We start from the raw sequence: 25,146 nt of genomic DNA, 5'->3' as shown, positions 1-25,146 counted from the left end.
GTAGTTTTTCGAGATTTACGATTATACTGTAAATTTGCCCATTTTCCCATTGGAAATAGTGATATTTTGAAATATCACTGTCCCTGTCACAAAAGCAAGGTTTGTGGGGAATAATAGCCATTTTCTATACTTTTGAGGCATAAGCAATTAGGAAATAACACTTACTACCCAGGAACAAAAATTGTTTTACATAGTGTTATGCATTTAAGACACATTATTAAATCTAATTTCTACATTATTCAAGTTTTTCTTACGGATCATTTCTTATAAGACACTGATAAAGCATTAGTTTTGAGATTACTACACTACATTTGCCGTGCCTTTTTGCAGAAACAACATCATTGCTTAGAATCTTGTTCAGCCAATCACAGAGCTCTGTTTTAGAATGGAATTGTTTGTTAGCACTGCATAGCCTCTCCTGGTTTCTAAGTCTATTTAACAACTACAAGCGAAGGCCAATTCAGTAATAGAACTGGAGCTTGACTTATATTTTCTCAAAATGATAATGGTCTCACACAAGCTATTGAGTGAGGATTTGACACAGAATACCTCTCTCACCCCAGCAGGCGCTGACCCTGACCTAGAAATCCTTCCTCTCTTCACTGTAACATGTTCCCTTTATGATAGTAGAGGGTCTAGTGTTTGTTACTGGTGGCTGGGAAATAGCTCTCTGATGAGTGAATATTTAACCAGCGTGTTTGCTTTCATATTAAGACAGTCACCTAGATATCCCCTGGTTTTCAGACCACCCAGAACAGGAGAGGAACATTGAACAAATTCTTGCTAACTTATCCAGGAGAATCTAATTTCTGAGTGAAAAGAAGGGTTAGGAATGTCTTCCACAGGGCTGGAGCTGATAGGCTTCATTCTGGGAATGCTGGGTTTTTTAGGGACACTGGTTGCTACCATTTTGCCCAACTGGAGAACCACTGCACATATCGGCTCCAACATTATCACATCCATGGGCTACCGGAAAGGCCTGTGGATGGAGTGTGCCTACCTCAGCATGGGCACCATCCAGTGCAAGACCTACAACTCTCTGCTAGCCTTGCCCTCTGATCTCCAGGCTGCACGGGCCATGATGGTCATCTCAGTGGCTCTGTCCAGCCTGGGCTGTGCCATCTCTTGTATTGGGATGAAGTGCACCACCTGCATGCTGGAGTCCTCGGCCAGATCCAAAGTGGCTGGCACTGGAGGCTGCTGTTTCCTGGCTGCTGGCTTCATGTGCTTGATCCCTGTGTCATGGACAACTAACGAGGTGATCAGCATTTTCTACAACCCTAACCTGTCCTCCAGCTACAAGTACGAGATGGGCGAGTCGCTCTACGTGGGCATGGTGTCTGCCTTGCTCTCCTTCCTAGGTGGGGGTATCCTCTGTGCCTCCTGCTGTGGGCAGGAAGAGGGTGCAAGACACTTCGGTCTTGGGGGACGCCACCCTTACCCGATCAGCAATCCCCAACACTCGCAGCAAATGACTTTCCGGAACCCGTCGGTGCACAACAGCAATGACCATCCCCAGAGCAAAGACCCCCGGCCCCCCGCCTCCTCCTCCAGGACTCAGAGAACCAACTTCAATGGCTACAATCTCAATGGGTATGTGTGACACTGCTAGGGTGGGTGAACTGGACTGGAATGTACCAGGAATTATGGAGCACTGACTCGTTACTTGACAGTGGACTATCACTGGCCCCCTGTGAAGTCAAACTTACACTGTCACTTTGCTGGGAAATATGCCCCTGTGCAATCTATTATAAACAGGTTGCAGTGCACTTAAAATGTTCCAAAAATTTAAATATGTCAGCATAAATTCTGTTGCTAATCTATGATAAAACTAAGCTAGGGCTATATTTTTTTCACTGTAAAAAGATGGCTTATTTCACTGCTTTTCATGATCTGAAAATAAGTATTTCAAAATATTTTATGATTAAACATAATATTATAAAAGCAGAACACATTTATGTTGTCATGTTCAAAATGTATCTTTTTCTCAGAATATTTAAATACTAAATTACAGAATGTCAATGAATTATCAAACAAAATAAAAACATAAATACATTTAAAAATAACAACAGACAGGTAAAATGTCCCTTTCTTGTATTGGACAGAGCGATCTTTAGCAGACAAGTTTCTGCTCTTTGATGCAGCTGGTTTCTTTTTTACAGAAGACATTTTAAAGAAATCCTGCAGCTCTATGCAGTGTGTTCAATCATTTACCAGAAGCAAAACAAGATGGTTGCCAGGTTCCAGAATGCATTGCAACAAGTCAGTAAGGCAAATATTTGCTGTCTTTATTTTGAAGTGATGAAAAACATGATATTTACACTATTCGTTCAGAAATGGGGATTATTTAAGTAAAACTACGTATTACACTACTGTGGGTACATTTCATGGAAATTGTGAAAGCCATGATAACTACAGAAAGCCAAATAGACCAAGCAAAAACCTTCATCACTGGAATCAAAATATATTGTTCTGGTTCACTGGGACCAAGAACAATGTTCAAGTGTTCCAGATCGTGCTGGTCACACTTTAAGGTGCATTGTCAAGCATCTGTAAGCATGTTGATGATTATTATCAAATGATACCGTATCTATTCAAAATAGCAGATCATTTCAAAACCGTTTTTTCATGTATCTGTTTACTGTGAGATACAATTAACGTAAATTTTTTACATTTTTTATTTTTTTTTGGTTTGTTTTGTGTGTAGCATTGAATAACTTTTTCGTATTTTAGGCAACAGTGTTAATAAGATGCAGAGTTTGATATAAAATAAAATCCCAGAATGCTTCTGTTTAATATAGGTTTAAACATACGGTGTTGTCCATATATTATACTTGCTATTTAAAAGAATACTTCAAGAATGTACACAGGGGGGTACTTTTTTACTGCATGGATCAATAAAAAGTACACATAAAAACTTACTTAACTGAAACTAGCATGAGGAATGATTGATATATTGGCTTTGTTTGGAACTTGATGAGTAAGTAACAGCCACATTTTACTGCCTTACTGTACAGCTATACATATCTGTTTTATTTAATGCCGGAAGGCAGGTAACACATGAGCAGTGAGTCATGCTTTATTTTTATCCAACACATCACTCCCCCAAGCACAAAAGGTGTCAATACAATTTACTGCATCTGTTTTCTTTTTGTTATACAGTGCAGGGGAAAATTCACCATTTTGACAACCAAAAGGTTTAAAATGGTCTTCCAAGGGGGAAGATTTATCAAAAAACAGTTTCATGTCAACTCAATAAAACACCCAGTGATCGAAGAACACCCCTTCCAGCAATAACACCATTACATGACAGAAAGATTTTAAATTCGAAAACAATTTTAAACACACGTTGCATTTCATTACAGGTTCTGTATCTTCTGATAGGAACTACCACTACCTGTTTGTAGAATATTTCCTTTTCACATCCATTCAGTAATTACAGTACTACAGTCCTATTCAGGGTGTCAGTGTTTCATACAAAATGTACAAAAATCTAATTAGGATATTGGAACACAGGCTCGATAATGTCATTTCAGGTGTATTATTCGATAGTATAGGAACAAGAAACAAGACATAGAAATAATAGTTGGAAAGCAAACTTATCTTATCTACTACTAGTATTGATTTTTAAAACACATTACTGCGTAAATAAACTTCACCTGCCTGGTTAACTTGATTTGTAGCTCTCTTGGATCGAAATGAGCTCTTTTCACATGCCCTAGATGTCACAAACTGCTATAGCCAACACTGATTTCCAACATTTCTCTTACCATACAGTTTCAATAAGCATTTCTACAGGCTAGACCCTGATGGAAGTTTGCTGTATTAAATGTTCATGCTTCCCCGTGTATGTGCAGTAACTGAATCCTTTAGCACAATATCACCGCACGCCCCTGTGCCCTACCATGCTTTGCTGTGTTCTACCAAGTGGTCTCATTAATGTCAGTTGACAGTAGCACTTAAATGACCCTCATTAGACAAAGACAAATGTTTGACAACTCCATGCGGCTGTACTTTGGTAAAACGTGTTTAAGCTACGTGTACGCCTTTTAGAGTTTTCTTACCACAAATGCATTAAAAGATGTTTAATTTTTACTAAGCGTTATCTCGAACTGTGTGTAAATAGTTTGAGGTTTTGATTGTTCAGCTGGGAAGCAAAAGTACTGATCTGTAGATAAGGCTGAAGTTGCGCAACTTTATGGTTCTCATGAAATGCATTGACTTTTTTTGATTACTGCAGTTTAGGGCCTCAGTTTAACATCTGGTACAGCTTGCCCACTTGTTTTTTTATGTATTTATTTTTTATACTGAGGCTTGTGATAGATGCTTACTGGCTGTATTCTCTACACAGGTCAAATCAGAAATCAGGAAACACATTAAGAACACAAGTCATGCAGATTTACATATTCAAACATTTTATAAAAAACAGTTTTTCTAAATGATACGCCATATATATATATATATATATATATATATATATATATATATATATATATATATATATATATATATACAACAGCAGCCAAACAATAAGCCCTTCAAACACCACACAGCATTTAAACAATATTACAAAACAAAACAGGTTTCACACTTGGTAGAAAATATATTATGGATATGAAAAAACAATTACAATAAATTAAACATTAAGACATAGAAAATATGTGGCTGAATAAGTACATTGATCAAAGTTGTAATATTATGAGTGGATGCACAATGCTGGTTAACGGCCAAGAGAAATACATACACTGCTACAGCTACTTGATACTGCAAAACATGGAATGTTTACGCGAAAGACATTTTTACAAATGTTGTGTTTATTACAAATCTGCAAAATATATACATGCTACAAAGTTAAAATCATCACTACTTTGGACTTATATACAGTATATGTGTTCTTTATAAACGCAAACATTTGTTGCTGTAAATATATCCATAGTGGGGTATCTGCAAAATGAAGATGCCGTCGACACTTCCTGTTCTACAGTGTGCTTCACAGTTACATGGTGCTTAAATACAAGCTGGCTTAACATAATACAAAGGTAGTAGAATTGAATGTATGATGAACATGTTTACCCTCATTCCTACAACTAAAAGCTTTGTGTTGCTTTTTTTTTTTTTTCATTTCCCATCAATGAACCGCCTAGCATTGTACACTAACGTACCTCCTTTGGCATGCACCAGAGGGCAGCAGCATCAAACATCCACATAACAGCTCCCTCTAGTGGACTGAGCACGAGTTGAGCTTCTGGTTTCATAGGCAAACTCTTTCTATGGTACTTTGACAATCAGTAACAAGTAACAACTGTTAATGAAAAAAAAAAATAGAAGAAACGTTTTACTTTGTAGTATCTAGTTATCAGATATTTAAATATTATCAACAGACCTCACACTTTAACCTTTTTGGTGCCAGTGATGAAATTTTTTTAAAAGTATGTTTTACCAAGACACTGCCTTCCTAGTCATGGGTTCAACAAATGGTTAAAGTCTTTAATTTAGATTTAAGGGTAAGCTGTGCCAAATGTAATTCATTTAGTAAAAACAACTAATTTACTTTATTAACTCATCTGTAATTTATCGTTATTTTTATTTTGTATTTAACACTAAGTGTAGGTCTTTCTAAATAGGCCTTGACCACACATTCGGGGAAATGTCATTACTGTTCTAGTGGTATTGGGAAAGGTTTCATTTTGTTCTAGCGATTCTCAGATTGCGGGTTGTTTTTTTTTTTTTTTTTTTTCCCAGCTGGTTACACACAGCGCAAAAACAAATACATCCCAATAGATCTCTCTTTTCTCAACATAGTACTGCATTAAGGCACTGTTCTGACGCACTAGGTACTTTCCACATGGTTTGACGCTGTATAAAAAAGACTCTTAAGCATCTTTCGCTGAGTTCGCTGTTACTGAGATGTGATCAAGAATGTATAAAATAGGAAAAAGGACTGGCAGCCTATATAAAACAATCACTAGTAATCTATATTATTTACACTAATTGCTACCATACCATTTCCAACTAAATGTTTAAGTTCTAGAGGATTTGTAAATGACAATTTGACTTAACTGACATATTAGGAACCTGGGTCCAGCATTCATCTAATTTACAATACAATATGTACACACAGTGGTTAAGGGTAAATTGACTTCAGCCATATTATTCACATGTTCTACTCATGGCCAGTAGTATCTTATTTGAACCTAAAAAATAAATTATATATTTTATATATGGTAGGGAAAAGGGGTTATCAAAGTCGAAGTTGATAACGTTTGTTGTTGCTGGGTGGACAACTCTGGCTATTCCACTTTTTCAGTTGTGTTTTTCTGCAAGAATTGAAACCAGGTGACTTAAAAACTGGTTACTTTATATGTGGAAAAAGGTAATACTTGACAGTTTTAGGGTGTGGGTGATAGTGTAGTGGTTCTATGAGCCAGCTGTGCTTTGAATTCAGATACAAAATACAAATAAAAATACATTGCATGCCCACCTCAACAGTCATATGTCAATGTTTGATTTTATGCTACAATGTAGACGTATTTTTTATAAATATATTGCTGAAAGAACCTGTCTTTACTGCTATAAAAGCACTGCATGAATGATAAAACAGTCCTATTCCTTTTCTAAGGGTAGCCCATTTTAACATGCACACTTTAATTCTATACCAGTAAATTTTGCCATTCCACAAAAACAACTCCAGACATCAGTCACTAAATTAATTTGTTATGTTATTTATTTTCTTTGTTATTGAACAGATGTCATCAATAATGTCCAGCTAACTATTACAGTATAGCTCATTTAATCTCCCTATTTCTTATATTTTACACTTTGTGTGATTGCTAGATTTTGTACAATTTGGACAGCTTACTCAATACACAGATATTTTAAAGGCAGCATCCTTAAAAATAACAGAGCACAACAGCCTGTTAAAGGATCAAATGATCTGTCCTGGCCTGGGCCTCAGATCTTGTTGGCTTCGATGACCTTCTCCAGGATGTGGTCGATGTCTCCTGTGTCGAAACTGATCTCCTTCAGGTCCAGATGAGGCAGGACCGAGGTCAGCAGGTTTGCCACGTTCTGGCGCAGTGTACGCAGCCTCTCCATGGTAACGCTGTGGAAACAAGGGTGGAGTGGGGGGGCGACATCCTGTGAGAACCAGCCTGCCTCTGCACTGCTTCAATCACGCAATCATGAGACCAGACCTAATGCACTGGGCTTAAAAACACTATACTGCTTTCTAGCTGAGCAGCATCCTGCACTGCACAGCTTTAGCTTTTCAGCCCCCTCAGACAAACTGCATGCTTGTGTGCACGAAGAGATTTAAAAACAGGGACTTCATAATGAGCTAAACCTCAAAGGTGATTTTACATCATTACATCAACTGAATTGTGCTATTGTGTAACCGAGCAAGATTGTGCTCTTATCAGGACTGTATTTGTCGTTGTATTTTGTAACTTGCTCTTAATTGTACTTTTAATTCCTGTTAAGTATTTTTTTGTATACAACTGTAAGTTGCCCTGGGTAAGGGTATTTGCTAATAAATAAATAAATAACTGTGTGAGCCTGCTTGCTGTCTCCTTGGAAATGACATGACAGAGAACAGGTTCCCAACCCACTATTTAATCACATTGATGATGTGTTTAAAATCTTCTCTTGCACTGTTTATTGCATGAATGTATATTTTTCCTTGCTTAAAGTTAATTGAACTGGGTGCGTAGTGTAGGTAAGACCATTTCCAACCCAGATGCATTGCATAGTCGAGAATGGTTGCACGTAGATGTTTTGGGCTCCCTCTCTCCATGCAGGTTACCTGTCAGTGGCACTTGGCTGGGGGCTTGTGCCCTGCTCCCGGGTCTCTCTTTGCCTGCTTAGTCGGTTCTCCAGCTCCCTCTTCTCCCTCCGAATTCGGTCCAGCTCGGCCCGCAATGGCTCCAGCTCTTGGTACTGGAAGCTGGCGTACTTCTTGCCCCAGAAGATCTCTTCATTGGCTCTGCTAGGATGAGCTCGGAGCAGCAGCACCTCCTGCTGGCTCCTGTGAAACTCCTGCTGCAGGCGACACTTCTCCCGCTCCAGCTCAGCCACCTGCACAGGACATCCCACAGAGTCACTCCACAAACACACACACATAGACTGCAGGCAGGCTTTGCTTTGGGCTCACTGTTCACAACCATACTCCAATCAATAGCACAGGCCCATACTGATAATGAGTCACTGGGGTGAGAAAGAATGTGTGTAATCACTCTGCCAAACAATTAATGGCATCCTTGTGATTTTAAAAGTAAAACGGTTTTAGTTGGCACGATTTGGTTAGCGCTGACCAATCCATTGAAATGGAAAATGATAATGAAGCCACTCCCAAAATTGTTTGCCAACACATACAAATAGCGCAGGCATAACAACTCATTGTACCAAAAACCACTTCACAGGGCAAAAGTCTAATTGTGCTTGTTTGCGCCCACGTAGTGCCCTATAATCAGGAACTAACAACCTTTGCCTTAATGTTAGTGCCTTGCCCTGTGCTCAAAATAAGCCCAGAGTCAAATACAGTCTTACATTATATATAGTTTTAGTGTTCTTTTCTGCTAAGTTGAAATGAAGACATGAACCTACAAGCCGGATTAAGACTATTTGAACTGTTATGTTTTGAGTATCTGGCAAAAAGTGTTTTGCTTATAACTTGGAGGCAGTCACCTGGAATGTCTGTCTGACAACATGAAAGAGCGCACAGCGGCTTACAGATTTAGGAATCGCTCATTAATCTAGGAAATCCCCAGGGCCATTTCCAGGTAAAGAATGGGACTGGAATGGTGTACCGTTTTAGCAATGATTTCTTATTTTACTGAGAAAAAATGTAAACAACATAAACAAACAGATGAAAGTGCAGTTCTTTATACCAAGCATGCCCTGTGACATGTGTGTGTGTGTGTGTGTGTGTGTGTGTGTCCATGCTGGACGTTGTGGTGTAGAGAGGGATACAAAGCTAGTACCCCCACAGGAAGAAACCTCACTACGACATGGGGGCCTCTAGGAAGATGAGATGTATGCAACTAAGTAACAAACAAGCAGCTCCCTACCTTATGTCTGTACTTGTCCCTTTCGGCAGAGATGACAACCAGTTTGTCTTCGGCCTCGTTCAGCCCCTGGCTGAAGAATTCCTTCTCCTGACAGGCCTGCTGGTACAGTTGCCTCATCTGTTGCAGGCTTGTGGGGCAGTCCTGGGGCAGTGTAGGGACCCTCAGATTCCCTCTCAGCCTCTCTGCTTCCTTCTCTAGCTCTGCCACCCTCTCTAAGCGGGCTGCCTGCTCCAGAGCCTGGATCTGTGCCAGCTGCTCATTCTCTGGGCAGTCTGCAGCCATGGCAGCAGGTTTCCTTCTTTTCCCTTCCTGTGCTGTAACATTACCATGGGTCAAGGCCTTCACAGGCCACCCTTCTCTTGTTCTTGGTGGCACTACCACTGTTTGGGCTGTGGAGGGAGCCTTTTTCTTGGATTTGTTCCAGAGATTCTGCTGTCCTTTAGGAGCCGCACCCCCTGCAGGCCAGGGCAACATCTGCTCTTCCTGTTTTATAACGGGCAGGGAGGGAGGGGTGCTCTTTTCTGAGACTATGATTACATCATGGCCCTCTTCCTCCCCACTGGAGCCCGAGCCTGTTTTCATAAGGGCATTTGCCTGATCTCCCAATCCTCCCCACGCTTCGGGCCTTATGTTCAGGCAGCTGCTATCCAAGCCTTGCTTTTGCTTTTTACTGAAGACAGAAAAGTCCAGAAATATAACAACAAGATTATAATCTCCCATTAAGATGAAAATCTTTTATCATTGAAGAGAATTTTATAGTTGAACTAGTTTGTACACAAAAGCATTCAGAAAAAGAAAAAGGAGTTTATGTACACCATGATGTTGAGGAAACAGTGAATGTAAGAAATAGCACATTTATTTTTTGCAGTATTTCTTAAATCCACGAGTGATACAGGGGGACAAGGTAATGGTGTCCACATATACTTTGAGAATCTGTGAGCTCTACGGAGGCCATACCGGGCTGCTTTACAAAAGTCACCAGACTGTGATGACTGCAACAGGAAATGATACAAAGCGAGCCTAAACAAGAAGAATAGCTTAGTGTAAACAGCTGTAATGCTTCACAGCCATACAACGCTGCTCTTCAAGGCGTTTTCACTGGTATAAAGAGGAATACTACTTGGCATGATCAGCGACAGAAGCAGAAATCCTCAAACCTGGGGACGCTTGACCCAGCCGCGCCTTTCTCCCTCCCCTCCACCTGCTCCTCCTCTTGACTGGTCAGAAGATTAGGCGGCCCAGACAGACCCCGGGACAGCTCTGGTTTGACGATACCTCCCTGAAACACCATACAGATTCATTTATAACACTCGAATACGAACAGACCTGGGTTAGGGGAATGTAAAAGTTAGATGCCAATTACATCTATGTTTCCAACACACACCTACACTATTTTATTCACTGTCTACTTACATTCAAATCATTCACTTACACACTCACAATGTACATGTGCAGTTCCCCATGCTTACACCGTGCTGTGGATTTACTTTTCCTTATCATTGCCTGTGCTTCACAGTGCTTTCACTAGGCTTTGCATATCTATAGATATGAAACAGGGAATTTAGAAGTGGCAGGGAAGATGTGCTTCCATACTAGTTGCCCAAATGGGGGGACAAGTTAACCACAATTGTATCATATGTTACCTTTTATTCTGCTGTCTTTTTTTTTTTTTATATATATCAGGTCTTAATACATCTGCTCTCTGCATTCTGTTTTTGAGTGTGCAAAATGTTTGGTTTGATAAACACTTTCCAATTAGATTTCACATCTGTATGTGCTGTATATTTTTCTCAACCCACCTCAAGAGACACACTCCTTTTTCTGTCATTGCTCAAATCTCTGAAATCACAAGTTGATACATCAAATTAGCACAACACTTTAAAAAAAAACATGATCACATAGTCAAGCTAACTTCCCTCTACAGTTTGTAGATAAATAGAAACAACAGCAGTAGAATAAGGACTACAGCAGATTCACAAGAAGAATAAACAGAACCACCACCCCTTACTCTCTCGGCAGCCTCGCAGGACACAGCGCAGGCTTTACAAGCTTCACACAGGGACGAGGGTCTGCACTGCAATAGGAGGGGAAGGCAGACTACTTACTGTTTTTTAAAGGTCTTCTCGTAGCTGGGTGTGAGCTCATCTTCACTTTCCTCAGCTTCCTCTGGGTCGATACAGCGCCTGAAATTCAACACACAACATACAATACCCACCACCAGGTGCATCTGCATTCATAGACAACACTAAAGTCCTGCACTGCTACAATATATTCTTATGACAGTTACTCCCTCCTGCCTTGAGTGTAAAGCACAAACCCCCTCCCTCCCACTCACCTGCACTTGGGGTCAGGGTTGAGGTGGCAGTACCATGGCTCAGGGACAGGCTCCTCTGTGAAAGGCAGCTTCCTCCACTTCAGACACTCCTCACACTGCACCCATTGATGGTCCGGGTTCCCCCTGCAGAGATGCAAACACAGCAGAGAATCACTATCCACACTCACAAGACTCCTGGGACAGATTTGTGTGGTGTGCTTGTGGTTTGAAATACTGTGGCCTGCAAAACACACTCCTCTGTGCTTTAAATAGTGTTTACCTTTTCAACAAAGAAAGTCAGACAGGTGTCAAGGCTACAGCTTTCCATTATACTTATGCATGCCATTCGGCCATGTCAATGAGGCCAAGGAAGCTCACAACACTGCACAGCTCCTTGTAAATTAAATGAAACAGAATCTTCTTTGAGGCTTAACCAGCTTTCAAAGAATGTTTCAGGTAATCCTCATGTCTGTCTGGATTTACCAAAAGGAAGTTTACCAAAGATACACATTCTCCTTTAATTTAAATCTGAGTTACTTCAGCTCACTCAACAAGTAATATGCTTACGCATGACAACTCTTCCATTTTAACCTATTTTATGCTTTCTAGATTTATTTACTGATACACTGATTATATGATATATATATATATATATATATATATATATATATATATATATATATATATATATATATATATACAGCTCTGGAAAAAATTAAGAGACCACTGCAAAATTATCAGTTTCTCTGGTTTTACTATTTATAGGTATGTGTTTGGGTAAAATGAACATTTTTGTTTTATTCTATAAACTACTGACAACATTTCTCCCAAATTCCAAATAAAAATATTGTCATTTAGAGCATTTATTTGCAGAAAATGACAACTGGTCAAAATAACAAAAAAGATGCAGTGTTGTCAGACCTCGAATAATGCAAAGAAAATAAGTTCAGATTCATTTTTAAACAACACAATACTAATGTTTTAACTTAGGAAGAGTTCAGAAATCAATATTTGGTGGAATAACCCTGATTTTCAAGCACAGCGTTCATGCTTCTTGGCATGATCTCCACCAGTCTTTCACATTGATGTTGGGTGACTTTATGCCACTCCTGGCACAAAAATTCAAGCAGCTTGGCTTTGTTTGATGGCTTGTGACCATCCATCTTCCTCTTGATCACATTCCAGAGGTATTCAATGGGGTTCAGGTCTGGAGATTGGGCTGGCCATGACAGGGTCTTGATCTGGTGGTCCTCCATCCACACCTTGATTGACCTGGCTGTGTGGCATGGAGCATTGTCCTGCTGGAAAAACCAATCCTCAGAGTTGGGGAACATTGTCAGAGCAGAAGGAAGCAAGTTTTCTTCCAGGACAACCTTGTACTTGGCATGATTCATGCGTCCTTCACAAAGACAAATCTGCCCGATTCCAGCCTTGTTGAAGCACCCCCAGATGAGTCCAATTTTCAGCTTTGCCCAACACCTGGTCGTCTAATGGTTAGACGGAGACCTGGAGAGGCCTACAAGCCACAGTGTCTCGCACCCACTGTGAAATGTGGTGGAGGATCGGTGATGATCTGGGGGTGCTTCAGCAAGGCTGGAATCGGGCAGCTTTGGCATGAATCAAGCCAAGTACAAGGTTGTCCTGGAAGAAAACTTGCTTCCTTCTGGTCTGACAATGTTCCCCAACTCTGAGGATTGGTTTTTCCAGCAGTCATCAAATTGTTTAGTAATAAAGAACAAACTGTGTTTTTATACTATAAAACTAATGAAAAAAATTAGTGGGGTTTATTTATCACTGGACAAGATCCAGGCAAACCAACTCAGTTTACCCAGCTCAGATTTCCTGTGGCCTGTTAGCTGGAAAGGTCACAGGACAAGCAGACATCCAAGATTTCACCATGCCACACAAACAGAAAATGCAACAACGATATTAGTCCACCAGGTGGCAATGTGTATTAAGTTAAAATAGAAATGTGCGTTTTTGTAGCTAACACCTACAACAAAACAAAGTGCATTTATTCCCTGAGTCTCCTCCCATGAGATACAGACACGTGGTAAGTTAAGGAAATGCAAATTATTGTTTTGCATTGAAAATTGAGAATGGAACGGAAAGTATTAAAATCTGCAGTGAATATTTCATTGCAGCAAACATTATTACGCAACTCATGGAATGAAAATAGGGTCAATTCGAGTTTTGAAGGTAGAAAAGGTTTAATGTAATCTCCAGAATTCTAATTTAAATGAGTAACTATTAGTGGCAATATCTACATAAGTGGCAAGAAGCTTCACACAACTCATCTGTTTTTCCTACACTTTTCATAGCGTGTTTTCAGTACTGACTGTGTTCCTTCGTGTGATATATTGAAGTAGAACGCGATGAATCCACAGTGTAGCACTGAAATATCTGCAAGGATATTTCTTTACCAATAGCTTAAAAAACACCATTAAACAATCAAATTCACATTAATGTGTTTGTGTTTCAAGCAGGAAAAGTGACTCCTATAAAATGATATAAATACCTATTAGGTGAATGTTTCTGGCATTTATTTTCTTATCTTTAAAGAGGCTTTATTAAGATGTGTTAATGGTGTGAAGATGGGTGTGTGGGGCGGGGGAGTGAGGCGTCCTACTCACTGTGTCTCCTCTGTATCCTTGTTGGCTTCCACCTGATCCTGCAATTTCTTTGCTTTCTTCACTTTCCAGTAGTCGTTCAGCTTCAATCCCAGAGCTGCCAGAGTCAGCCTACAGGGATACATGAAATATATCAATTGCACCTTATTGATGTACAGAGTCTCAGGGTATTTAAATGACCAGTAAAGAAGAAATGAGGACTACAGGGCAACTTCAGATAAAGACGAGTAGCAGTGAAGATTCTTAAAAGGGTAAAGGAGTAAAAACTAATGTGTGCACACAACAGGACTCCTGACTCTCCCGACTGTCTGAAAGAGCACTAGATTCTTCACTTTAGACAGCATGCTGGCATCATCTGGCTTTATTAAGTTGGCACAGCCACCTTGTTTTTAAAGGATTGTTTCATCCTACTTTAATAACTGCTTTTATTATAACATTCAATTACTTCATTTAAAAAAAAAAAAAAAGAAAAGATTACTATAAGGCATAGAGTTTATAGAAGCGAGAAGTGTTCAGAAAAAGCATAGGAAGCTTATGAAGATGTCCCAAAAAAAAATAAAACAACAAGAAAGCCTTTGCAATCTATTTAAGACATTTGAATACAAAAAAGAGTTAAAAATCCATACCTCTGAATAATAAATCATAAGATTAAACATTTCAAATATCACGTTAACGTCTTCAAAAACCCATTGCAAAGTACCACAAGTACATTTCGGCTGAATTAATTTTGACGATGAAACTTGTTTTTTTCACTTTATTTATATACGGTTTTGGTTTAAAGATCTTCCATTTCCATGGAAACCCTGGAGTGTACTTGAGAAAGGGCTGCTCTGAAAGGCCTTCGCTCCTCACCCCCCCCCTGCTTCTAAGAGCTGAGTGCAGAGGCTAATGGCACAAAGGGAAGTGGTATCGAGAGCAGAAATAGCCCCGACCAGCTTGCCTTCACTTCCCCTGATGTCGCACAGCAGCTACTCGAGTCGGCAGGAAGTTGCTTCACTTCTGAGGAGAGGGTGTCTGTGGCCTGTTTATCTCCAGACTCCAGAAACTTCCCTCATAGGCAAAGTAGCAACATCCTCTTTCATCTTCATTTTAGTGCTCGTCAAATGTGACAATGTCGATGGCTACAGTCAGGAATCACAAGCTTAACCCTCACAGCACTGGAGGGATGAGAAGGTAGTGATTGGAGATGTTCCCTTTAGATTACAGTTTAAAAGAATACAGTACTACTGCTTTGTTAATACCACTTGCAAACAAATTACCATAATAAACAGATGTAGCAATTCTACAAGAAACTATGAAAGTAGTTTCTGCTAGAGATTTTTCTCAATGTCTCCAGTGGTGAAATATTAGGTGTATACCACAGGGTTAGGTGTAGCCTCTACCCCCAGGTTATAAGGTATACAAATAATTATTTGCTCCATCAATCTCTGCTTTCTTGATATTGTTGAACAAGAATGATCATGCGGATTAAAGTTTGTCAAGAATAGAGGAGGTCAGGATCTACTAGATTTACACAACATAAATATGAAGTGAGCGTTCACAACTCCACATGAACCTGCTAACTCATGTTCCCTTTGCAACCTGTGAGTAGCAACTACAACACTAAACATACAATCACCTTACCAGAATCTCAGAGACCAGGGTTTGTTGGTTCACACACTAGATTTGCTTACCCTATGGATAGTTTAAGTTCACTTTCCCTAGTCAGATATATGAAGTGATGTAAGCATTCAGAAACCAGGAAGTTCTGTCTCTAAATTAGAAGCCACAGGATCGATGGAGTGAAAGGTAAGAGACTGGAATATATGCTCTGTGGCCCCTGTACTGCACAGTAAAAGGCAATTCTGCTTACCTGTATTCTTTGGTGTACTCAAAGTCCTGTTTGTTGTGTGCTGGTTTGAGGAAATTACACTCAATCACTCCGATCACCCCTATACCAGTACCTCGGGTGTTGGACTGTGGAAGAACAAAGCTCTATTATTATTATTATTATTATTATTATTATTATTATTATACAGCAACAGCACAAATCCAATCCAAACCAAATAAATAAATCATGCAGCTAAATCGTGCTCAATGTGTAATTATAGCCAGCGAGGGTATGTCATGAAAATGCATATCCTCTATCTTTTTTTTCTCTAATGTGCAGGGGACGGCATAACAAACAAGCCCTTGGGCAACTGTCTGTAGGGAAGTGTTATTGTACTGTACAAAAAAACTCAATATAATAACAAATACAATACACTTTACAAAGAAGCCTGCTAAACCACATGGTGACAGTACCACTCACTATTTACCAAGCAATACAACACTAATTTCCCTTTACACTTCATGACGATGAATGCCACAGCTCTTGACAATACACAATCCGTTCCAACTGCAAAAAGCATGCTTCCACAAATATGTTTAATCCACAAACTTATTGAGTCTTGGAGATAAGTCAAACAATGTTTCAGCTAGTGCCTTCTCCACTGCACTTTGAAATCAATTCTGTATCTCTCAGGAAATCAGTGTAAAGCTTTGGTCTCTGACAAGATATGCTAAAACTGGCAAGTGTAAGGAAACATTATGACAGCAGCATTCTGAACTGAAGCCTATTTAACAGCTAGGTGGCCAGCAAACAAAGCACTACAATAATATATCTGAGAAGTAATAAGAGCATGAACTAAGATCTCAAAAGCTTTCCTAGTTAAAGCTTTGAATCACTCTTGTGGTTTATCATGTCATCAGAACCCCTTGATTGAATTACAGTCTTAACGTGCACAGTCAGTTGTACATTACTCCTTATTGATTGAAGGCATGACTGAGATGCCCTGAAGCAGTGTTAGAAGCACAGCCCAATGTCAGCCAAGAAACTTACCTTGATTTGACAGCCCACTTTCTCATAGGACTTGATCAGCCTGTTATTGTGGTACATCATGATTCCGTAGTGCTCCTTATTCTTGTAGTTAAACCCGAATGTAATTCGCACTCGCTTGTTCTAGGAGATGCATTAAGGAACGAACACAAGCTTCATACTTAATGCTTCTGAGTGAATATTGTTTTTTTTTTTTTACCAGGTGTCATTTTGGAATCTATATTGCATTCATGCAAACGCAACAATAGAACGACCGGGAACAGCACACTGTTTAGCAATTATACCGTGTTGCTAAAGAGATGTGGCGCTACTGAGGAAAGTAAAGCTGAGGGAACTGGTCCTGAAAAAGTGGCTTTGTGTTCCCTCAGGATAAGTATCTGAGATGAAGCTGTTTATTTTAGGTTTAAGCACCCTTTCTTTTCCATATATGGTACTTGTTAAATATAAAGAATACTCCATAGACATTCATGTAATGCTGTGGTTATTTGACCACCCTCATTCGTGGAGTAATTAGAGTACTCAATGAACGTTGCAGTAGGTACACCACTGCTTCTGATTTCAGTAATGTATGAAAAGGAACTAATCTAAGTTGAAAAAAAAAAAGCATTTCATCCCTATGGCAACCATGGAGACGAGTGCAGTAAAGATCAAAGTAAAGGCACAGATGTCTAGACTTATTCAAGTATCCTATAATGAACAGAAAAGGAAGAGAACAAAACATGTTTTTTATCAGGTAAGTGTCTGCATAGTAATGGCGTATGATAGCAAAGTAAGATAGTTTGTTGGAATTCAGAATTAAACATCTTGGCTATTTGAAATAAGGTTTGACACGAGTTGCAGGGATGTTGAAGTAATGGAAATGAGTTCCGACAGGGAGTTTCCAAACCTGCAAATACTTTGATTTCTATCATGAAAATGCAAATCGGTAATTGGTTCATAAGAGTGGTGTTTTCTACTGTAAAATCTAAAATGCAAGTATGGTCTTTGGCATCTGTAACGTGGAAAACAATCCCTTTCCCATCCTGCTTGTCCTTAAACTTTGCATCTCATTTGAATACCAACAGCTGTCCGGTGTGTGTGTACAAAAGTAGCTCAGAGAGAGGTAGTTATCTTTGAACCATCAAGCAAACCGGGGGAACTTTCGCCCGCCTCATCTATTTATTTATAGAATGCTATTTTGCATAACAAATAAGAAAAACAAAAGAAAATCTTAACTGAAAGAGAGCAGGATTCTTTGAAATGCAGCTGTAAGTGATCTGAAATTCTTCATTTCAGCTCCAGTAGCTACAAATCTTTGAGCCTGAGGGTTTCGTGACCATTCCTCAATGAGTACCACCTATCTGTAAATGTACAGGTGTGTTTTAAAGCATATTTGTTGTCCATAAACTGATGGCTCGTTCTGGAGAAGCCGCTGAAACAGATTTTTTTTGGTGTCTATCTTTAATAACAATCTGTATCTGGATAGAGTCCGTGCAGTTCTAGTAAGGATACAATGAAGTTCGGTTTGTAGACGTCATGCTCAATGTTGGCCAAGCTCTTGGCGATCAGCTTGGTCTGAACCTTCTTCTGTCGTAGAATGATCTGAGTTCGCGGCTTCAGGTACAGGATGCTGCAGTACTCCTGCAGTAAGAAAGGGGGAGCTTGTTCACAATATATTGAATAATCTGTCCAGTAAGCAATAAACCAACCTCACCTCCCAATAACCAGTTCAGAATTCGTCAGGTCTAATCTCGGTACCTGACTCACGCCATGTGAGTGCCTTTCAATCTGAGGTTCTCCTATTTAAAGACTATCTAGACCTTGTACACAGTCCTCTCGGTGCTCAGAATAGACAAAAAACTAATTGGAATGTTTAACAAAAGGACTCAGAAATACACCTTCATGGTTTTTCAGTATGTTAGTAACACCAGCAGTTTGGCTTTCCTTTCATGGAAACGGTGCTAATAACTCAACGTTTATTACAAATGTTTTAAAACCGTGGGTGCGTTAAGTAACTGAGCGGCTTAGAGCATGACATTTTCGGATATTCAATGAAATCCGCTCTGTAGCGCTTTGAGTTGCTCAGAGGGAGCGGAACGGAGCGTGCCGTGAGAGGGTTCTTTCACTGAGCTGCTCTGAGCGTCCCACTTACTGAACACGCCCAGTATCGGCTCACTATCCTGCTCACTGCAAGGAATGTCAACACACCCAAATATTCTGAACACTTCACATTACACTTGCTTCACTTCTTACTGTAACATCAATACCAGAGAGCTTGTGTTATATTATTTGCCTGGAGCTAAATATATCCATGTTACAAAGCCTTGGTTTTTAAAGTGCAAGCTAAACAAATAAGCCATGAAGCTATAATAAGGTGAGCAAGTGAATAATACAGCTGAACAGTGCCACTGGTTTTCTGATTGTGCTTTAAATATGAAATTAAAGGAGGTATAATCATATAAACAATAACTTAGTCTGCCATCATTTGACAAAACTTAGAGAGGTCCCTATTTTAAAGTAAATGACTGTAAAACCACTGATGGATGGATCTAGTTTTATACCATTTAATGTTATGTATCACTCTCAAAAATCACTCTTTGCCTTTGAACTTACTTCAAAAGAATGCCTGAATTTAGTATTCCAAAAGATTTTATGCTGAAAGTATCCATACTAACCCGTAGCGAGTAGTCCATCTCTGGCACAGTCTGGTCAGCCCTCTCAGGTTCACGACAACCCTTTTTGCTGGAACTCCCTGGCTGCTCAGAGCGTAAATCTGGAATCCGGATATCATGTGGGTCTGTCTCAAAGTCCATTTCTGGCTTGCCATCCTTGTTTCTTCAAATAAATCATGAAAAAAACATGTTACGTATACTTAATACCATCTTGTAGCAACCCTGTACAAACTCTGACCTAATGTAATTTCAGAGTTAAGTCAATAAACTTAACAATGGGTTTGCCAACCTGGCAGATTCAAGGGTTTTGGTCTGCTAGTTACAAAAAAAAAATGCAATACAAAACCTACACCACCTAGGTTCTCAGGGCAAATCTCTCCCCTTCCCTTAACTACAGAGGTTCTAGATCAGTGGTCCTCAACCACTTCCAAGGTAGTGACCACATTGGCATTGAAGGACCACCATTAGCTTTAGAGCAGAAGCATTTCTGTTTATACTATACCAGTGTTGCTTTTGTGCAAATTGTCATAGCATTTGCAAACGACACCATGCGGTTATACATCTGCAATGGAAAGTATTTCATAACAAGCAAATCTGACGTTACAAAGAGGAACATGTTTTGTTTGCTGAGCTGCTGTGCTAGGTGTTGAGCAGCAGATTAATGGTTTGGGAGTGTGGTAGATGCAGTTGCATTACCTATTGGGAGATATTTCAGGGTTCACCCGGGACCACAGGTTGAAACCTCTGTTCAGTGCCTCCCCCACCTCACCTGCGGATGTTCCAGATCACGATCTTGGTCCCCTTCTTGCTGGGGATGGAATCGAATTGTTCCAGCAGCTCCTCCTTGGTCTGGAAAAGTGAGTGGGTCAGGATAGCATCCAGACTAGCCACGGAGTCCTCTGTTACTATCAAGTTCTGTGAAGACCACGTTAAGGAAAACACCCTTCGAACCAGCCAACCAAACAGCTAGTTCAGAACACTAAGCAACTCAGTTGAGCAGAATGAGAAGAGCTCTTGGATGGATTGCTAGGAGCTTTAGTAACAAAGAAGTTATAGTTCCCTATATAAATATATTGCACTGTTATATATTAATTTATTTCTTGGCTTGCTTATACAGCAATGCAATCTCTCAGCAGCAGGCAACCTAGACACTTCCAGCGCACTTCCAGCGCCTATTTTATGTGTCTGTTGTTATTTTTACATGTATTTATGTTTTTATTTTGTTTGAGACTTCACTGATGGTGAAAGTAGAATGTCTTTAAAAGGTGGACATAAAAAAACTAAAATATTTTCAATTTAGCATTTACTGTTTTCAGGTAAGCATTTCAATATTTAGTAAAAACAATTTTATAATAACCAGAGAAAATTATCAATTCTGAATGAGAGAATGCTTTTTTTCTGTTGTAACACATACTATTAAATCATGAAATATATTGAAATACCTATTTTAGACTTTGTACCATGAAATAAATACAGCCCTAAATATAGCTGCTCCAGGCACGCTATCTCACATCTGCTCTTTTAGATACATATCCCAAGATGTTCTCAGCACCTCAATATCATTTCCTTCAATAGATATTAATAGTCAAATATCTTAAGAGATTTTCTACCGCATTAACATGGCAAATGTAAAAATGTGAAATTCTCACAAGGTCCCTGTAAATAATTCAAAGCTGTTTACAGATTCTCAGACAACAATATTGAAAAAGCAATTAGCAAATGTTTAAGGTAAACAGCTCCCATTACCGTGTCTGAGAATAGCTTGGTTGATTTGTTTTTATATGTTACCTTATAAAATAATGATCTATAACATACTTAAGTGTCCAGTAATCCACTATTTCTGAGTAATTAACCCACTTTCTGTGTTTGAAGCTTGAAACTACAGATTGAAATCTGCCACGCATCAAAAAGCAATGGCAGCTATGACACTGTTCCAAATAAACAGATGCACGTTCTATTTCTGAATGTGTTGTAAGTGATATTGTGCTTGGTAATATGATGCATGCAAGCTACTACGAAGATGCATTTGAAAAACTGACACATACAAGTACAGTAAAATGTTTGTAGGAAAGAAATACTCACTATTTTCTACATGACTTACAACAAGTATCCCAACATTATCTTGTGTTTATGTAGCTTCTGGTGAGCTGTGATGGTCATCCAAGTTCTTCCTCTACCACACATTCCAGTCAAGAGGCCAGCCTCAGTCTCTTTGGGACAGGCTGCTGGTTTCATCGACCTGTGATTAGCACTCATCTTGCACTACCTAATATTTACTTAGCTAAGGCAGTCTAAGACTGGTGCTAATCAAGATCTGTGAAACCAACAAAAGGAGTTCAAACTTGAGTCTGGTGAGGCGAGGGATGACCGGCAGCCAATGAACTATTGAACAATGACATTATTAAAGGCTTCAACTAATACTGAGAAGGACTTAAAAATGAGAATGAACCACGTATGCAGAAACAAGCAGCATGGTGTAGCTAGTGCTTCACTCGTTGCAAGCGCTGGAGAGGATATTGTTTTGCTGATTGAATGGAGTGATGGGCACAATGACAGCCTTTGCTCGGATGTGCTCCAGGTAAGTTTGTGACAGCAGCCCCACGCTCAGACAGCCACCGTTCTTCGTGAAGATCATTGCATCCTTCCCCAGCCGCATCGATCCAGACTTGAATCCATTTCCATACACTCCTATGGGCTGATGGCTCTTACTCGACCCTTTCTCTGTGAAGCCAAAACTGTATGAAAGAGAAGACAAAGAAGAACAAGAGCCCCTTTTAGACCCAATGCTCAAGTCTCTTAAGTATGGTTCCTCTCAATGTGAAAAACAAAGCTTGGTACACTTAGATAATACGTTAACATGGTTACCATCTCAGTGTCTAATAATCATTATTCCAAATTTGATTCAATAAAAAACAATAAAAAAAACTGACCTGAATACGGTGCAAAAACACATGTGTTTTTCTGTAATGGCACTTTGCATTTACTGGCTTGCGTTTCCATTGGCAAACAGGCAATGGAAGAAAAAAAACAGCATTCTTTATATAGAGAGGTAGGAAAAGCGATCTATTGTATGGTTTAGTGTTTGCAACTTTCCGCACACAAGAGACAGGCCAAATATCACAGTGGCAAATCCATCCTTCTTCTGTACTTGTAAACACAAAGGCTATCAAGAATATACATTTGGAATACTGATTATTATAAAATGAGATAGTAACCAGGCCAATGAGAAATCAGAGGCACTAAATCATAATTCAACATTCATGAGCCTGTTATACACACCTCTAAAAAATTGTATACTCCATTATCTGCCAGAAATGCTGTATACTGTAGCATTGTGGAACCTTTACTATGCATTCAAATCAACCCCACTACATTTTCAGTAGCCTGACATTTCACCAACACTGCTGAAGACACATCACCATCTGTGGGATTAGTCAGTGCTATGGAACAATTGTTGCTCGGAAACAAAGACAACGTACGTTACTCTTCAACTTTGGAACCTCTTGGAATGAACATTCTATTCAGACATAATCATGACATCATCCACATAATTTTATTCAGACGTTTATTGCACTTTTCTTTCTACAGAGCGGGAAAAGGGCTTTTGTGTGAAAAGTCCTGAAATAAATGATTTGTTAACCATTTAAACCCTTTGTGTGCAATGCAGTTGTACCGCCTTTCAAACAGAAACAGTATACCAAATAACACTTGATCCTAAGAAACGCCCCCAACAAATTGTGAAAGATAACACATGTTTATATAGTCACTGCTATTTTAAAAATACGTAAAAGAATTGGTATGCTCGGGTATGTTATTGTTTACTTGAACATTTAGTTCACAATTGTTTGTCACAAATATTATATTTTTTTAATAGGTTTAAAACTTGCTTAATCTTATGCCTATGCTTTATTATAATTTCTATAACCCTCAACAGTGCTTTTACTTTAAAGGGACACCTCTTCAATGGAGCACCCTTTCACTGCTATATTAATTAAATAAAGACCCCGGGTCTCAGCTCTGTTCATATTCCCCACAGCCTCCATTTTTACTGGGTCCTCACAAAGATATCTCCGAGACTCAACCAGCAGACCCAAGGAAGAGAGCTTGTGTGCTGTGGTCTGTGTGTCTGTTGCCATAGAAGTGAGTTGATGTAGTTTTAACGGGCCCCTCCTAATTTCTTAGAAGGCAGGTAAGGAGAAGATGCTGAACTGAGGTTAGGTTTTAACAGACACTTCCTTTTTTACTGTTTATCTCCTCTGTGTGCTGTATGCTTTTTATTTTTATTCAGACTGTGATTCAGCGCTAGAATCTTCCATCAGTTTTATTTCACAGTTTGAGGACTGATAAGGTGTAGCATTAAATTGTGAGCACTTTTCTAATGGCTGTTGAAACATGACTTGGCCCACATGTGAAGGTGAACAGGAAGCATTCAGAGCAGGCTGTAAAACTTTTTTTTTTTTTTTTTAACAGATAACAGCTAATCACTTTATAACAACCTACCAAACTTTGGACATTGCACCATTAAGCAAGTGAAGATTTACAAGAAGACTTTCTGTCGAGCTTAGCAAGTCTGAATAAACTGGCCCAATGTTCTGTGCATCTTTTGTTTCAACTTACATTAAAATTACTGCATTTCCTCAAAATTAACAGAATGTGAAGGTTTTTTTTTTTTTCAATTTTTTCCATTATTCCTTCTGCTTACCCTATGACTACAATTCTTAAGGTCCCACAGTCATACTATTAATAAAAATGTACACTTTGTTTTTCCTGGTGTTAGTATTGTGCATCATCTTTTCAAGTGTAGTATATCCTCTTTTTACCAAGCAAACCTGACAAGCAACATGCTATTATTAAATTAAACATTAAATTAACAAAAAACCTGTTGGTCAAACCCCACCCACTTTTACACCTGGAGATCTCTCAAGTAGAAGCTGGTTTTATGTCTTTAACACAAAAAAAACAAAACATTGTTTTAAATCAGAAATAACACTATAGGTCACCTCCTGTTGGGAGCTTTTCAGTTGCATCAGAAATCATGCAAATGTAAGGTCAAATTACAGAGGCGTACCGCAGTCAACATAAGCTACAGCTGCAGCGCTGTCTAGGAGAAAAGCCATGGTCTTGTCTGTATCTTTTCTAACTTGATGACAGAGTGACATATAGTTGTAGCTTTTTAAGCCAGCTCTGTTGTAACTGTGTGTTGTGAGTGATGATTTTTTTTCATCTTATATAAAATGCATAGAATTTGCTGATGCCCTCTCCTAGTATTCTAATTCATTCAAATATGGATTCATGATTCCATTACCAGCTTCTGAAGAAAGAGGTTGAATTGATAGAATGACAGGAGCAGCTCTTTGTATTCAGGGCAGGGAAGAGTAGCTCTCAGCAGTTGCCCCAATGTCACTACATTGGACCAGTGGTAGTAATCTGGCAACAGTCTCATACCAGCAAGATCTGTTAATACTTATTACACATTAGGAGTGCAGCAACCCAAACAGATTCCACTAAGATATACAAAGGCCTTTGAATAATACATTAAGACTATGAAGCTTCTCCATTTAATAAAAATGAAATGCTATTTTCCTGGATTGAATCCAGTCAGTTTTGTTGATCGGTACTTCTTAGTCAA

General features: G+C 39.2%; 2 protein-coding genes across 4 annotated transcripts in view; one reads left to right on the top strand and one right to left on the bottom strand.

The window, feature by feature from the left end:
- The first annotated feature begins 582 nt into the window (after positions 1-582).
- LOC121318747 (claudin-14-like) lies at positions 583-25,146 on the top strand. 3 transcript variants are annotated; one of them, XM_041255759.1, is made up of 3 exons: positions 588-1,593; positions 23,554-23,657; positions 23,988-25,141. In XM_041255759.1, exons 1-3 carry the CDS (start codon positions 833-835, stop codon positions 23,996-23,998), a joined length of 876 nt encoding a protein of 291 aa, XP_041111693.1. In that variant the 5' UTR covers positions 588-832; the 3' UTR covers positions 23,999-25,141. The 3 variants fall into 3 exon arrangements, with proteins under 3 accessions (XP_041111691.1, XP_041111693.1, XP_041111692.1); XM_041255757.1 differs by lacking the exons at positions 23,554-23,657; positions 23,988-25,141 and adding an exon at positions 2,163-4,441 and having other exon boundaries at positions 583-1,593; XM_041255758.1 differs by having other exon boundaries at positions 23,554-25,146.
- Positions 4,505-25,146, bottom strand: part of LOC121318746 (MORC family CW-type zinc finger protein 4-like) — a 28,562-nt gene continuing 7,920 nt past the window's right edge. The window contains exons 4-17 of the mRNA XM_041255756.1: positions 22,035-22,252; positions 20,287-20,434; positions 19,521-19,680; positions 18,358-18,486; positions 16,870-16,989; positions 15,862-15,965; positions 14,013-14,120; positions 11,401-11,523; positions 11,171-11,248; positions 10,865-10,904; positions 10,223-10,344; positions 9,066-9,735; positions 7,802-8,073; positions 4,505-7,102 (exon numbers count right to left, since the gene is read on the bottom strand). Of these exons, the coding sequence (XP_041111690.1) occupies positions 6,952-7,102; positions 7,802-8,073; positions 9,066-9,735; positions 10,223-10,344; positions 10,865-10,904; positions 11,171-11,248; positions 11,401-11,523; positions 14,013-14,120; positions 15,862-15,965; positions 16,870-16,989; positions 18,358-18,486; positions 19,521-19,680; positions 20,287-20,434; positions 22,035-22,252 (2,443 nt within the window). The 3' untranslated portion in view covers positions 4,505-6,951. The remainder of the gene's footprint in view (positions 7,103-7,801; positions 8,074-9,065; positions 9,736-10,222; positions 10,345-10,864; positions 10,905-11,170; positions 11,249-11,400; positions 11,524-14,012; positions 14,121-15,861; positions 15,966-16,869; positions 16,990-18,357; positions 18,487-19,520; positions 19,681-20,286; positions 20,435-22,034; positions 22,253-25,146) is intronic.

Source organism: Polyodon spathula, chromosome 7, assembly GCF_017654505.1.
Source record: "Polyodon spathula isolate WHYD16114869_AA chromosome 7, ASM1765450v1, whole genome shotgun sequence".
NCBI lineage: Eukaryota > Metazoa > Chordata > Actinopteri > Acipenseriformes > Polyodontidae > Polyodon > Polyodon spathula.
The sequence above is the reverse complement of the archived record's forward strand: the minus strand, read 5'-3'. Positions and strand labels throughout refer to the sequence as shown.